Genomic DNA, 15,700 nt, shown 5'->3' with positions numbered 1-15,700 from the left:
GTACTTAAGTGAAGCGGCGGAGGCGGGAAATCAGTAAGATTATCGCAGTAAGTCGGCGGTGGTGGAGGTGGGGGTGCCTTAGGCTTTAATGATTTGTGTAACGAATTAAATCTCGACTCTGGCTGACTAGCTGTAATTTTCATTGGAGAAATATCTGTTTCTCGTATATAAGAATTACGCTGCGATGGTGGCAACGAATGAATTAAAGGTTTCGCAGCAATCGGCGGTTTCTGTCGAGTAGATAAATTTTGTTCTTGATCTGGGTTATCTAAGATTTCTTGAATGTTCTCCTCAGTGTTAAAAGCAGAAGTGGAATTCTGTACTTTTATATCATAACTGCAGACGATCTGCGGCTGTACATGGGGATTTTTAGCATTGGTTTCATTTCTTTGAGAATCTATTGGAGTTGTGTGTGCAGCCTGTAAGTTTTCTTCTTTTACAATAGCTTGATTGTCTTGCTCATCACGGTTGAGCGCTAATTCAAAAGGTGTGTCTTGATTAGTTGTAGGCTGTACATGTATTAATCGAGCAGTGCCACCTGTGTGGTGTAAATCATCATTACGAACTTCTAAAACTCTGCTCTCAAGAAGCTGTTGATTTTCGTTGATGACTAATAAATTCCTTTTGTTAACCAAAGTATATCGCGGGCAAATATCTTTACATTCATAGAATAAATAAGCTGCCGCAGACATTAAACACAGGAGAATGATAATCGCAATGAAGACGTACAGAAGAATGTGTACGGTAGACATTTTTACTAATCAAATATAAATCAGTCATTAAAAAAAAAAACATTTAAAAATTTGAATTCACGTTGCTTCTATAAGCGGTAACTGTTGAAAGAATTAAGAGTTTTTAAAAAAAAAAAACAATATTGAAGTAACTAACAGCAACAAATCCAATAGAAATGCAAAAGAATAATTGGTGTTAAGTTAGAGTTGTAGAGTTGGCATTAAAAACTAAAATATGAAAATTTAAAACAAAAAAGCAAACAATAAAACATATCTTTGATAGCATTACAACAGCAAGTATATTGCGAGTATACCCAAGAATACTTTTCATAACTGTTTTATGATAATTTCCCACTGTTACTCTGACAAATGTTTAGAAATAAAACCCAGACCAACAAACCAAAAATAAAGGTCTAATAGCTTGTAAGTAATTAAATTTAAAAATTCATTTATTCGCAAAAAAAACTAAAACTTGATTTTATTTCACATTTAAATTGTGTATAGTTTTATAAAGTTGACGTTTTAGATCAATTCTTTGCTTGTAACTTTTTTTTTTATTCCTCGAAAAGGTTTTTATAACCAACGAGATGTCAGCCACTGATATGAACGCTAAATTTCAAACTTTTTTCAACATTAAAAATAAAAAACACGCGTAAAACTTTTACTACGAAAACAACAGCGTCATCATAGAGACGGCTGCGTAAAAACTTCATTTCAACCGAGAATAAATAAAATTACAAAGTTTGCACATATGCGAGAAGATAAAGATACGCAGACCCTTAATAGATTTTAAAAAATGTGCAATTTAAAAAAATAAACAATGAAAAAGGTGTTAAATCAAAAGCAATTTCATTACCATGCTCTTTTTTTGCTAAAATCAAAAAGAATTAGTTCTCAAGCTCTTTTACTGAAAAATAAAGATTAAACGTCTCTTAAACAGTTCAAGCTTTATGTGAATTTCTTTAACTTTCATATAAAAAATAACAATAAAAAAAAACCTTTAAATCATAACATAAATTATAGCAGTAAAATACAACAAAATCAACAATTAAAAAAAAAAATTCTGCCTAAAGATTCACGGAGAAAGATAAATATAAATAAGTTAATTTTAATATGAAAGCATATATTACATCAACATTAGAAGACAGCCGGAGAAGATGATTTTATATAAAACTCACCTACTTAGTTAAATGCTTTAAAAATGAACCTGTTCACTGGTCTTTCGTTAGCTCATTTGCTCTCTTTTTGAGTCGTATTTAAAGATGGGAGGTTTAAGCGTGTAGTTGACCCTACTGTTTGTGTAACATTTCCTGAATAGTGAATCCTATCATATTCGTAAAGCATTAAGATTTCGTAGCATATTGTTTGCAGATTTTCTTCATTAGTTCCTGGACAAAAAACCTAAAATACCAATAGTAAAAACAATCACATCAAAATAAATAAACAGATGAGTTATATTTACAGACAACTAAGACAAAAAAATTCTAAAACATGTATTTGTTTGTACTTCAAACCAGTCTTTAGAATTGCTATCACGTGGGACTTCTACAGCTACTACTTGGAAAGCAATATATATAACAGCTGTTGCTATAAGTTCTGGTGAATAATAACAGACTAACGGTAGGTAACTAGAATCATTCATTATATTATAACAAATCTGATAGACGTTGGTTTTATTTAAAAGCTGTTTATCGCACCAGTCATGCAACAGTTTGATAAAATGAACTGAATACTAAAAGAGAGAAAAAATGAACAAAAAATAAAACACACACACACAAAGAAAAGCCACAACACGCTCAACTTGTTAAGATTTAAACTTACATGCAAAAAAAAAGCTAATAACAAACATTTATTTCAGATATTAAAGCTTAAGAAAACAATACAAAAGCCTTACTTTTAATGGTGTTTCAAGAGATGTGCTAAACTTAAACAGACGAAGCAGCATAAGCTCACAAGTGGTGATACTGTCTCTTAAATTCCAATACATTTTACCAATTTCTAATGGTTCTTTATTACTGTGATGAATTCTAAAAAAAAAAATTACTTGGTTTGAGTTTTGCATACTGATTTATCTATTCTTTAAATGATCATAAGTGCATTGAATATTTGTCATTTATTATCTCTAATTAACAAATAATTAATAAAAAAAAACCCTTTCAAAATCATTTTTTAGGCCCTCATTTTTTAGGCCCTCATTTGTAATATAAAATGTATATGCATATAAAAACATACTATTACAACATCCAGATGTGTTTTCATTAAACATAATCTGACTGAAAATGTTTTTTTTTAATGAAAATGAAAAATATACACATAATATAAAAAATATAACTTCAAAATTTTATTTTTGATGGATGCCAATATTTGATACAATAGTAAAGCGATAATGGAGCTGTCCTTTAGAAAACATTTTTACTATAAAAATTCAATTTATGCTACCTAAAAACAAGATAAAAAATAAAAAACAAAAATGAAAGAAAAAAAGATGACTTTTTACTTCAATTAACATAAAAAACATAGTTTACCTATAGCATATATTAACTACATCACGAATTTTCAGGGGTTCTTCTTCAATTTTTGCAGATAAATATAGGCAGGTTGCACCAACTAACTACCAAAATATGTATAATGTCTTTTTAGAATGGATATTGTTACATGGACTTATAAATGCAAATAAAATTTGCCTTTCAAATGTTTTTTAACAAATCAATAAAATTAAATGATCATTTTTAAAACAAAACATAATTTATTGCAACTTTTCAAAACTTACAAATTTCTCAATGCATTTTTCTTTAAGCTTTTTCTGTAAAACAACAGATTGATGATACAAAACACACGCCAAAATTTTTGGCTGTGAAGAAAGTTCTAAATGATCAGCTGCTTCATGGATGAATTTAATAACCTCATAATGATTTTCCAAATATTCTTGCATTTTCTACTTCTTGAATTTTATAATGTATACACAATAAAAATTAAATAAAATAACATCTTACTTTAATAAAGTTAGGTGAACCACCTTTTAAACTACTTGTGGACTGACATTTTGACTATAAAACCAACTTGCAAATAAAAACCAAGAGAAATATTTCCAAAAATTGAACATAAGTAGAATTTTTAAACAAACTAAATTATAAAGCACTGAATTAGTCCAACTGAAAATTGAATAACAGCTATCTTACAAAAGTATAAATCATATTTTACTACTTTGTAATCTACTAGAACGTTTTAAATCAAAAAGATTGACTTAATATTTTCATTAGCCATCAAATACACCTGGCAGAGTTTTTTGTTATTTTTGTTAAGAAAGATTAACCCTCATCCCCCACCCCAGCTTTTCTATTATTTATCACATTTTATTCTTTCTTCTCCTATTTAAGAAATGGGAAAAAAGAAAAAAAAAAAAAAAACTATTGAAGAAAAGTTTGGATAATTTTTCTAATTAAAATAATATATCATACAGCACTTTTTTTTGAACATCACTCTTCATCTAAAAAGAAAAAGAAGAAAAGTGTGTTTTTTCCTGAACAGAAGTCAATAAACACAAAATAAACACACAAGAATAAGTTTACAGGACTTATTACAGTTAACTTACACATGGAATTAATTTGCACTGCATATATTATATAGAAAATAAATATTTACAAATACACAAGGAAAAAATAACAAAAACCTGTTGAATAAAATTTGCAGTTAACTTAATCACCATACAAATGATGCTCAGATACATACCTTGAATTACCTTTACCGATTTTCTAATTTACTATTTTAAGAAAAATATGCTTAAAAAATAAATATAGTGCTGTTAAAGTTTATGTTCCTGCCTACGAGCTATTAGGGATAAAGGATAGGTACTAGAAACATATTTCAGTGTTAAAAAATATATCATTTTATACTAGAATATAACATTTACTAAAAAATAGACATAAATGGTGGTGTATTAATGGTCCTTTTTCAAAAAAATGTGTAAAATCCTGTAATATAATTCTAGCCCCTTTCCCTAAAATTGAAAACTTTTTAACTGGTAGAGAAATAGGAGGCCATTATATTTTTCTTACTGTACCAATCCATTAAGCTATTGAAAACTATTCGTCATCTTCAGAGTGTTTCCTAAATACAGAGAGTCACAATGAAGCATTCATAAACAGCAACTCAATATCAATAATAATAAGAAAAGCAGCATTTTTCTTGACATACCTCAACTTCTTGCTCTCATCTTTAAATGATTCTGCCGGCCTAAAAATTCAAATTAAATTGACTTATTAATGAATAACAACCAGGCAATTTGATAAATTAGAAATAAGATAAATTTACATAAAAGGAAAATTTTGTTTCTACCTTTTCAAAGGCTTCCTAGATTCACTGAAATGTGAAGAAGAAAAATGATTGATAAAAAGTTTTTTTAACATTAAAACTTTTTCCTTCTAACTTTAATATATATAATAAATACAACATTTATAACAACTAATTAAAAAAAAAAAATTATTTAAAACCTTTTGTCATTTTCTTCACCATCTGACTCACTAAGATCATATGCTGAAACATCAACACCTCCATCATCATCATCGTCATCATTGTCATCATCGTCATCATCATCTTCACCACCATCATTGTTGTCATCATCATCATCTTCATTATTACCACGTTTTTTTGATTGTTTTTCAATGTCTTCCTAACAAAGCATTACATAAAAAAAGATTGATTTCATTATCATGAAGTTATGAAGTCATTATCAGTCATGAAGTAAATATTGGTTTTTTATAGCTGTTAGAGTTCCTTTATCTTAAAGATTATTCAAAAAAGTTTTTAATAGAAAACAAACAAACTGCATACTTTTTGTTTGTTAGGAGAATCAATGACGCTCTGAAAAATCAAAAATATATTTGGTTTACTTAACTTTTCCAGCTGTAGCCATCCAGAAATACAAACCATAAAAATGTACAAACTTTAAAAGAATTTTTAATAAAATATTAAAAACCATTGATAAAAGACTGGAAAGTCTCTTGTCATTAGTTTTCAAGGTCTTAAAATGACCTTAAAAGTTAAAAACTATATTTTAAGGATGGTTTAGCACTGATCTTTTACAAAAAATCATTCAGTAAGTTGTGGCAAGACTCTGAAGTCAAAAAAAAGTTAGAATAAATTGATGAACAAAATCAATCATTAAAAAGCAGAATTTGTAAAAAAAATAAGCAAAAGAAACATTCTTGTTTGCATTGCAGGTTTTATTCAAAAAAGCAACAACAACACACAACTTGACAATACATTGGATTACTATGAGAAGAGTAATTTTTGGAAGTGATAAAATCAAGTTGGCCATAGCATACCCTACTGCAGGATGACCACTAATAATTTAAAATTCCCTGACTTTTCAATGAAATTAAAATATTTTAACATGCAAAAGACAATAGCAAATAGTGTGCTATATTTGTTTTCATTAGTACCTATTATTTATCACCTATTATTTAATAAGATTTTAAACATCTCTCTTGCTAAAGTAAATTCCTTGATTATATTTTTAACTAAAAAAAATTAAATTCACTGACTTTTTTTAATTTAAATGACCTAATTTTATTTTCCTGATTTCTTAATGTGCTGTTAGCATTGATTAGTGGAGAGCCTTGCTTCATATTTTTCTGTGCTGTCTAAAAAGGTAGGACTTTTTTAACAAAACCCCTGCTTTTGCACTGCATATAATAGCATAATTTTTATTTTATGATATTTTCAGATTATTCTACAGTTAATCTCAAGGTTTGTAGCTAAACTAGAAGCTTTCTTATGGTTACATGAACTAAATAAATACTAATTGATAAATATAAAGGTTTTCATGTAACAAACATATATTAGAGAAACATAATTAGATATCTAAACATGATTAATTGAATTAATAGTAGGATGAGAACTCATAAAACAACTAATTTTTGTAAATAAGACACGAATTTAAATAATACAAAAATTAATCCAAAAGTTAAGGCAAGAATTAGAAAGATAAATAAATATGAATAGCTTAGTACAAAAGACATGCAAAAGAAGTAACATAAAATACTTTCAAATCTTAACAATAACTAATTGAGACGCCTTAAAAAAACTCTTCTATTTCTATCAAAAGTTTTCTTTTCCAGAGCATGTCTTTGGAGTGGAAGGGGGGGGGGGCACCAAAACTATAACATTCAGCTCAATAAATTCTGAAAGATTTAAAAAAGACTATAAACATTTTTTACATCATAACTGATAAATCACACTAGATAAAATTTATTACCTTTACAACTGGCATTACACCTCTTAGATGTTTTTTTTTTCTTCCGAACTGTGAACGAAATGAAAAATAAAAACAATAATAGATCACAATTTCTAGAAATAATTCTTAAGCATTACTATTAAAAAATATTAACATCAAAAAAAAAATCTAGTAAACCTCATCATATTCCCCGTCTGAATCTTCTTTTTCTTTATAGGAAATGTTATCATTTTCTTTAAAACCTCCACCATAACCTTAAAAAGAAAAAAATTAAGAAAAAAAAAAGCTTTTTTACAAAATATTTATACTAGACTAAACTCAATTAGTAACTACTGTTCTGATGCTTAAAATTATATGTATGCATAATAAGAATGCAAAAGAAAAAAATTCCTACCTAATCTTAATCAAAATAGAGCCGCTGGGTGAGGTTCTTAGATTTAACTTTCATTTTCAAATAGCAAAGTTATATTTTAAGAAATTCAAAAAACTAAAAATAATTTTTAAAAATATTAGTTCTTCAGAAACTAACAGACCACATGTGGACCAGAGAGAGAGAGTGAATCTCATAAAAAAAATAAATGTTTCAGACATTTGAATAAGAAAAATTCTTTAGGAGGTTAAGAAAATTTTGTTGTTAATTTGTTCTTTTATCTTAAAATTTTATCTTAAAACATTGATTTAATTTTTGTTGTTTTTTTAATACTCCTGAATATTCAAGAAAGTAAGAATGAATCTCCAAAAAGCACTTATTATTTAAAAAATAATATTATGAAATTACTCTACTTAGCTACATATTTGGGAATATTCTAGTTTTTTATTTCTACAATCATAACTGCAATTTAGCGATTAATTTCAACTTTACTAGAGAGCTAAAGTGGGACAGTTGATTAAACAGGGACAGTAGCTTGTGACAAAGCAATTTTATTTACTAGGTCCTTAACCTAGCACAACAATGTATAAAATGACAAAAACAAAATCATCATCATCATCATCATCATTTTTATTATTACTATTTTTTTTATTATTGTTACTATTGTTTTTATTATTTCTAGTATTTTTAATATTTTTTCAAGTTCATAAGCTAAAAGACCAAAATCAGTTAGTACTTTAGTAAATAATTTTATCAAATCAACATGGTCAGTTTGTGTTGTTAGAATTGTTTTTATCTATATTAATGTGCTTCTATATTTTGGTAGTCCAGCTGTAATAGTCCCTACCAGTTTTATTACAGCTTTGTTAAAGTAGGACAGGTCGATCTTAATAAAGTGGGACATATAACTGATATTATAGTTAACACAGTTTTAATTTTTTATGCACTTACTTACCAGTTCGTATTTCTTCAGGCCCAATTTTTGGTGCATTACAAACATTACAAGTTGATCTACGAGCCCAATTTACATTTCCACACCTATGTTAAACAGCACATGATAGATGAATTATAAATATAAATTGAATAGTAGTAGAAACAAAAATTAGGCCAAAGAAAATTTGTTTGTTCTAGCTGATAATAACAAATTTATATCATATTTACTGTGGATGATGTCAAGGGGCCCCAACTAACACTAAACACTCTACCTAAATTGTTTCTATATCTAATTTGTGCTAAATGTAAACTCTACTTTCTTTAAAATCCTCATTTAACTAAAATTCTTATTTTAATAAAATATTTTACAATAATTATTGTAAAACGTTTTTCTCAAAATATGAATTTGTGGCGCTCACAACCACAAATGAAACACATCTCACGTATATAACTTTTACATAAAACGTCTATGTATATCTAAAAAAATATTAACTCATTTATTCAATAATAATTCATAAATTAAATTTAGAGTCAATATTTTTTTGCTGAGCACAAACAATTTATATGCTTTTTTTATCTATGAGATTCTTTTGCAGGTCACACTTTTATTGCGAACTGCTATGAAGCAAACACTTTTATATGAAACAAATCCATATAATGATTTATTTCTTTTAATAATTTTTTAATGACATTTAAAAATCAGTTTCTTAAAAGTTCTCTCAAAAAAGGCACTACTAACATGTGAAAAAAATTTGGGGTTGTCTATTCAGTTACTTAGAACAAATCTACTTTTGTCAGCCAGAGAATATCTTGCTAGCAACCATAGCATTCCCTATGGAAGAAAAAACCAAGAAATATTTTTAAAAATTTTTAAGATTTGAAATTGTGCACACATAGCACTAAAATAGCAAATCAGTGTTAAATAAAGGATTAAAATCAGCAAATATAGCATATAGCATTAACTTTGTACATAAGCATAATTAACTCGAATTGATATATTATTAATAGAATCATGTTGCTTTTAGTTATGGTTTTGAATATATAAATTGCTATAACTACAAACCAGCAAATTTAATACCATCTTTAAGAACCTTTTTTTGGACTTTTGTTTCAGACAAAAATTGTTAGATAATTGTATAATCCTTGTTATGAATCAACAATTTTAGTTTGTTCAGGAGCTTAGCTCTGATTTTTATTCTTTTTGCATCACATTAATTCTTACTAAGACAACACAAAATAACATAAAAAATGTTACGTAGCAATAACGATTTATTAAAAAATTTACCTTTTTTCTTATCCCCAATTTAAGTTAGACAACTTCAAACATCAAATGACGTTTTCTTGTTTTATTTAAAGTTAAGTGGTAGAATATAGCAATTTAGTTTTTTAATATACTACCAAGAGTTTTTTCTGTTATTGTTAGAGACAATTTTTGGACAGGTAGCTTGATTTTAAAAACATATTTCTCATAGCTTTTTGCACATTTTTTGAAAGTTATTATTTGATTGTCTGTGCTCTTCTTTTAAATAATAATAATAATAAAAAAAAAAAGAAACAGAAAACGAAAACAAAGTGGTGTCTAACTTGTAGCAAAAATTACTAATGCACTTAATATTACAAAAAAAGAAACCATTTTGATGAAATGTTATAAAAAAAAAAAAAACATTCAAGAAGTACTTTTTACTATTTCACTAGTTAATAATTAAGAAACAAAAAAAAAAAATGCAGGAGATCAATATGTTCTCTAAATGAATGTAATGCTGCATGTAAAAAAAAATCATAGAATAAACAAAGTTCCTCTCTTTAAAACTAGTTTTTCTTTTTAAAACTGTGAAGGTTTTTTCATTACTTTTTGGGACCTTTTCTGCTTAAAGTACTATAAAGTTATACAAAGTTTATTTGGCAAAATGACTTTTTACTTTCAAAAAGTTAAGATTAATTGACAATGCAGGTACTTACACAATATAAAATGTTAAAAACTGTTTATTCTTCTATAAAACTTTGATCATGCTGACTAATTTTTCAAGAATGGGTGCAAACAAAGAAAAATCATAAACAAAAAAAGCTAAAGATTTAATTATACTTGCTACATTGCCAGTCATCAGCACTAAATAGACCATGACTTTTTTCAGCAAACCTTTCTCCAACCTCATGAGCTCTCCTAACAAAGGCACCACCAGCTGAAGTAAATGGTTTGTCTAAAATACAGTTATAGATTTTGCTAGTAAAAATGCTTAATATACTCTTTAAAATCAAGTTAAAATTATTATCTTGTAAAGATATATTATAGCTGAAGATTTTTTAAAAATCTTGAAAAATTTTTTTAAGTTTCACAAATGAAATGTACTATTTCTTAACAAATATCTCATCCTGATTTCAAATATAACAATAAAATTTGTTAATTCTAGTAATATGCAAATCAAAAGCTTACATTTTCTACTAGAATTTCCTACTAAAATTGATAAATAATTTTTCAATACTTAATGTATATAGTTATATATGCATACATATTACATGTGTATATAAACAGACATATTTACATGTGTATATACACAGAGATGACAGAAATTAATAGACACTAAGATAAATATTACTCCTGCTTTCACTTATGATTTACATTAATTACAGGTAATAAAAGTGTTAAATTATTTTGGATTATTTGACTAAAATTGCATATGACAATATTGCAACATGCCAAGAACCTGAGAGGGCAAGGAGTGCATAAAACCTCATACAGGTCATCCTGGACCCTCTGAAAGTTGTGCTGCTTTTGACATAGCAGCACAAGCTGATGCCAGTCAAAGAACAACTATCAGATATCTTAACAAGCTGGGCTACTATGGTAGAGCTGCTAGAAAGAAACCTTTTCTTCACACTGATAATATTAAGCTCAGAAAAGATTGGGCTTATGAGATGGTGAAGAGACCAGTTACCTTTTGGGATATTTTCATTTTCTATGATGAGTCAAGATTAGCATTATTTTCTGACAGCGGAAGAGTATGGGTATGAGGACTCTGTAACCAAGAATTTGATTTAAAAAGACTGCAGCTAAAAGTGAAATATTGGGATTTTTGGTAATGCTATAGGGTGCAACTTGGAGTAATGGTTGTTCAGAGCTTGTAAAGTGTGAAAGAAACACAAATTCAGCCAAATATGTTTCTTTATCACAGAAAGGGCTCTTTCAAATATTCGCAAGTAATAGAATGAGCAAAGTTAACTACTATCTATGGAAGACGGAGCTCCATGTCACACCGCTCAGCATTTCAAGATTGGTTTAGACAAAAATGGAATCACTAAACTTCCATGGCAAAGTCAGTCTCTAGATATAAACCCTATTAAAACCTTTGGGGCATGTTAAACTGAAACCTCTAAAAAAAGATCAGGAAGCCATCTTTTAAGGCCAAACTTTAGGATTATTACTTCAAACAAGAGAAGAAATTCTTCAATATCATATTTGTCAACTCATCACTGGCATTTCTAGAAGGGTCCTTGCATTAAAAAAGCAAAGGGGATGTCAAACAGGCATTAGGTACTTCATTTGTAATCATCTATAATTACTAGATTTGTATAAATTACAAGTTTAATGAGATAAATGATTTCTGTGAGCATATATTAATTTCTGTATTGTCTGTATACAAACATATGTATATATAAATGTATAGATAATTACATGTGAATATGTACTGCTTCTCTTGATTTTCTGTTATATTCAAGGAATGGATTATCTCTTGTAATTGTCCAGTAGCAGTCTGCAAGCACCGATAGGCACCATTTACCTTGATAACTTTTTTACATAGCAGCAATATCTTGATGGAAGTTCTCCCCATGCTCATTACTCACAGCTTTACAATTTGTTGGAAAGAAATTTAGATGAGAATGTGAAAAATGAATTCTTAAAGACATGATAAAATCAAAATGTTTTTAGTTTTAGATTTTTCAACCAGTTCTTTTTAGTTAGCTGTTTTGTTTTTCGAGAAAATTTAATGTCACTGATATAATTGTTATCCGCCATCTCTCTGTCATGTAACAGAGAAAGAAACTCATTATCAATAAGTTTATCAATAAATCATTATAACTGCTTTTAAAAACTTTTTCATTACTTCAACTTGAAGTGTATTGGAAGTAGTACTGCTAACTATTATTGTCTACTATTGCTAGATACTCTATATTTTTACTCACTAGCTGCAATGTGTACATAGCTGCTAATATTTTTTGATTTGAGGCAGACCAGCAACCAAAATCTTCATAGGTCTGCTCCATTCATACAGGAAGAAACATTAAGTATACCCCCTGAAGATCCAGTAAGATGGCAACTACTTTCAGGTCACCACAGATTGGTCATTGCTGTTAATCATAGTTAACACACAAGTGCTTTTCTAAACAAATGAAACTGATGGTAGTTGATTGCCATTATGCAGAAATACAGCTTTAAGATTTATCTTACAAGTATCAATGAACAACCTACACTTATTTGATTTATAATTTGTTGATGGCCAAAATTAAACCACAGTTAGTCACAAGCAGCAATATCATCTTTTTGTTCAAAGAATGGAAAAAGATCTTTTTAAGGTAACTTGACAGATGTTGATGGCAGATAATCTGAGAAATCTAAGGCTGTTGGTTCATGACTATAAGCACCTTAAGGTTCTTCTTAACTGGACTCAACTAAAAATGATTTAGGTGCTTTAGGAATCGATTATCTTTCTCCATGATGTGCTGGATATAATGCTGATAGGAATATTTGGACACAAGAAAACCAATTTTTTTTTAATTAACAAAACCTTTGGAGACATTATACATTCTTAATTAAATGTACTCAATAAACATGAGGGCAAAAGCCAATACATTTCTAGTTTGTGATGCCATAAAGGAAACATTAGGCAGATGAAGAGGAGCTATGTTTATATGCATTTTTTATGTATATACAGAAAGGTGATGTTAACAAGGAGAATATATTTGTGTTAGAGAGTCTGAGTATTTGTTTAATGATACAACAATAAAAACTTTGGAGGCATCATACATCCTTAACTAAACATGCAAGAATAAAAGAGAGCAGCAGATACTGGGACTTTTATACAACCAGATGATATTATTTTTAGCTAATATTGCTTCATCTTGGTAGACTTGGCATATTTATATTGATTTTTCACTAATCCTGGTTATCTATTCTATACATTTTGCATTTCATGTTTTTAATTCATTAGGTGATAGCTTATATCATGGAAACTAGGGCCAATATATATTTTATAAATGTTATTTTTTTTTTTTTTTTAGCATCTCAAGAATTATGTATGAACAGCTTTTTATACTTGCAACCTTTAACTGTAGCATTATGTTGAAATATTGGTATTTAACTTTCATAAGATGTGTGAATAAACGACTCCTACATGTGAATAAATGTGAAGTGTGAATAAATGAGAAATGTGAATAAATGACTCTCCTACATACCAGCACATAAAACTTACAGCCATTTAGAAGAGATAAAAAAGTTAATGTTGATTTGCTAGACAACTTATATATTGAATCTAGATTTTTTTTAAAAACATTTTTAAAACAACTAAAAGATATAAATGTAAGAAATTTTAAATACTAATATACCAATGTTTTACCTTTACCGCATTTGTTACACTTTGTACGTCTAGCAAAATTCACATTTTGACAACTGAAAAATAGTTAAGACAAATAACATAAATGTATTATCACATGTAATACAGGGAAGTATTATCATACATGATAGATATCATATCCTAACATAACTACAACATAATCAAACGTGGATTTGCTCTTAAACATGGCTTTTTTATAGTTAGTTGTTTGTACTAATTGTTGATTTTAATTGCTTTTATCTTTATTATCGTAGTATTTTACAACTTTTTGCAGCATTTAATAGAAGTTACGTTTGTCATAAAATTGAAATTTTTACCTAACTTTTTTAGTATACTTAAGCATTTAAAAAAACTTTTTTTTCAAATTTTTAAAAAAAATTAAACTATAAAAGATCAAATTAGAGCAGAGTTGATTGATAAAATACAGTACAACCTATTGTGACAAACAAAAGGGAAAAAAAGCTAGCTACCTAAATCATTGGAAATTTGTGTGAAAGAAATTGTTTATAAAAAAAAAAACAAAAGAAATCTTAGTATATTTTATTTTTGAGATGTTTTTTTTAGATGTTTATTATTTTTTATGTTTAATATTTTTGAGGGTTTTAATAATAGGTTTAACTTTACTATCAAATTGCTGAAGTTCTGCTACAAAACATACACATACATAAATGTACGGAAAGTAACATTTTTAAGGCCATTATATGATGACAAGATTTGCTTAAGATATTTGGTTATGAGAGACCCAATGAAGAGATTCTTTTGCACCACCATCTTCCCAGATAGAGATCGTATATAAAAATATATGTATTTATGTATGTATATGTGTATGTGTTTGTGTGTGTGTCTATATATATATATATATATATATATATATATATATATATATATATATATATATATATATATATATATATATATATATATATATATATATATATATATATATATATATATATATATATATTATATAATAAATATGCAATATTTATTATTTTATATTCTTTAATGATATAAGGTACCAGCTTATTTAAAATAAAAAGGAGGACAAATATATTGAAAAAAAATATTGCAAATATAAGAAACATTTTATTAATTGCAGCAATAGTACACTATAATATGCATCATAAAACTTACTAAACTATATACATATATATATATATATATATATATATATATATATATATATATATATATATATATATATATATATATATATATATATATATATATATATATATATATATATATATATATATCAGAGAGAGAAAGAAAGAGAGAAAATCATAGGTGATTTTAAAGATACTTTAACATTTTAAACATCATTACTTACTCAGTATTGTCACATACCCAATCGCCTTCAGACATTCGAAAATGACCAGACATTTTTTATTTAGAATTAAAAATTATTTATGCACCTAAAGTAACATCATAGCTTAATGCAAAAAAGAGAATATGAACTGAGAAACATAATAACAATTTTATCTGATCTGAGAGTGGAGAGTATTGATTCAAGTGCAAGTTGAGTCAAGAAATTTTCACTCACTCTTTTTACATTGTGGTCTTATACTTTCTTGGTTAACATCATTTTATAAACTTCTATACAACATAAAGATAAAGAAATGTACAATAAGTTACAATTATCAGTGTCTACTTTTAACACTTAAAATAGAAAAAAAAAAAAAAAAGCAGTGGTTTGGAAACCTCTGATTTCCAAAAAAGAATTTTTGAAATTTTAGAGGAATTAGTATTTCTTATCTTCTAAGCCATAATTTTCATTTTTGATTTTTCTAAAGAAGACCTTACAGATATTTAGTTCAGGTGAATG

General features: G+C 27.3%; 2 protein-coding genes across 3 annotated transcripts; both read right to left on the bottom strand.

Moving 5' to 3' along the window:
• Positions 1-989: 989 nt before the first annotated feature.
• On the bottom strand, positions 990-3,992 carry LOC145192175 (cyclin-Q-like). The gene is made up of 5 exons (XM_080069364.2): positions 3,502-3,992; positions 3,257-3,342; positions 2,626-2,758; positions 2,239-2,463; positions 990-2,132 (listed from the first exon to the last, which is right to left on the bottom strand). Exons 1-5 carry the CDS (start codon positions 3,661-3,663, stop codon positions 1,962-1,964), a joined length of 777 nt encoding a protein of 258 aa, XP_079925490.2. The 5' UTR covers positions 3,664-3,992; the 3' UTR covers positions 990-1,961.
• A 149-nt stretch (positions 3,993-4,141) lies between these two features.
• Positions 4,142-15,342, bottom strand: LOC145192546 (zinc finger Ran-binding domain-containing protein 2-like). 2 transcript variants are annotated; one of them, XM_090093734.1, is made up of 12 exons: positions 15,206-15,342; positions 13,879-13,931; positions 10,353-10,467; positions 8,292-8,374; positions 7,144-7,220; positions 6,988-7,035; positions 5,562-5,591; positions 5,222-5,400; positions 5,067-5,090; positions 4,926-4,964; positions 4,787-4,838; positions 4,142-4,218 (listed from the first exon to the last, which is right to left on the bottom strand). In XM_090093734.1, the coding sequence occupies exons 1-11, from the start codon at positions 15,256-15,258 to the stop codon at positions 4,814-4,816; spliced, it is 726 nt and encodes a 241-aa protein (XP_089949860.1). In that variant the 5' UTR covers positions 15,259-15,342; the 3' UTR covers positions 4,142-4,218; positions 4,787-4,813. The 2 variants fall into 2 exon arrangements, with proteins under 2 accessions (XP_089949860.1, XP_089949853.1); XM_090093727.1 differs by having other exon boundaries at positions 4,142-4,838.
• Between the last annotated feature and the right edge of the window lie 358 nt (positions 15,343-15,700).

The sequence above is a fragment of the Hydra viridissima genome, unplaced genomic scaffold, assembly GCF_058129835.1.
Source record: "Hydra viridissima isolate aposymbiotic clone 2 unplaced genomic scaffold, HvirCarnegie_v1 scaffold_1, whole genome shotgun sequence".
Classification (NCBI taxonomy): Eukaryota; Metazoa; Cnidaria; class Hydrozoa; order Anthoathecata; family Hydridae; genus Hydra; species Hydra viridissima.
The sequence above is the reverse complement of the archived record's forward strand: the minus strand, read 5'-3'. Positions and strand labels throughout refer to the sequence as shown.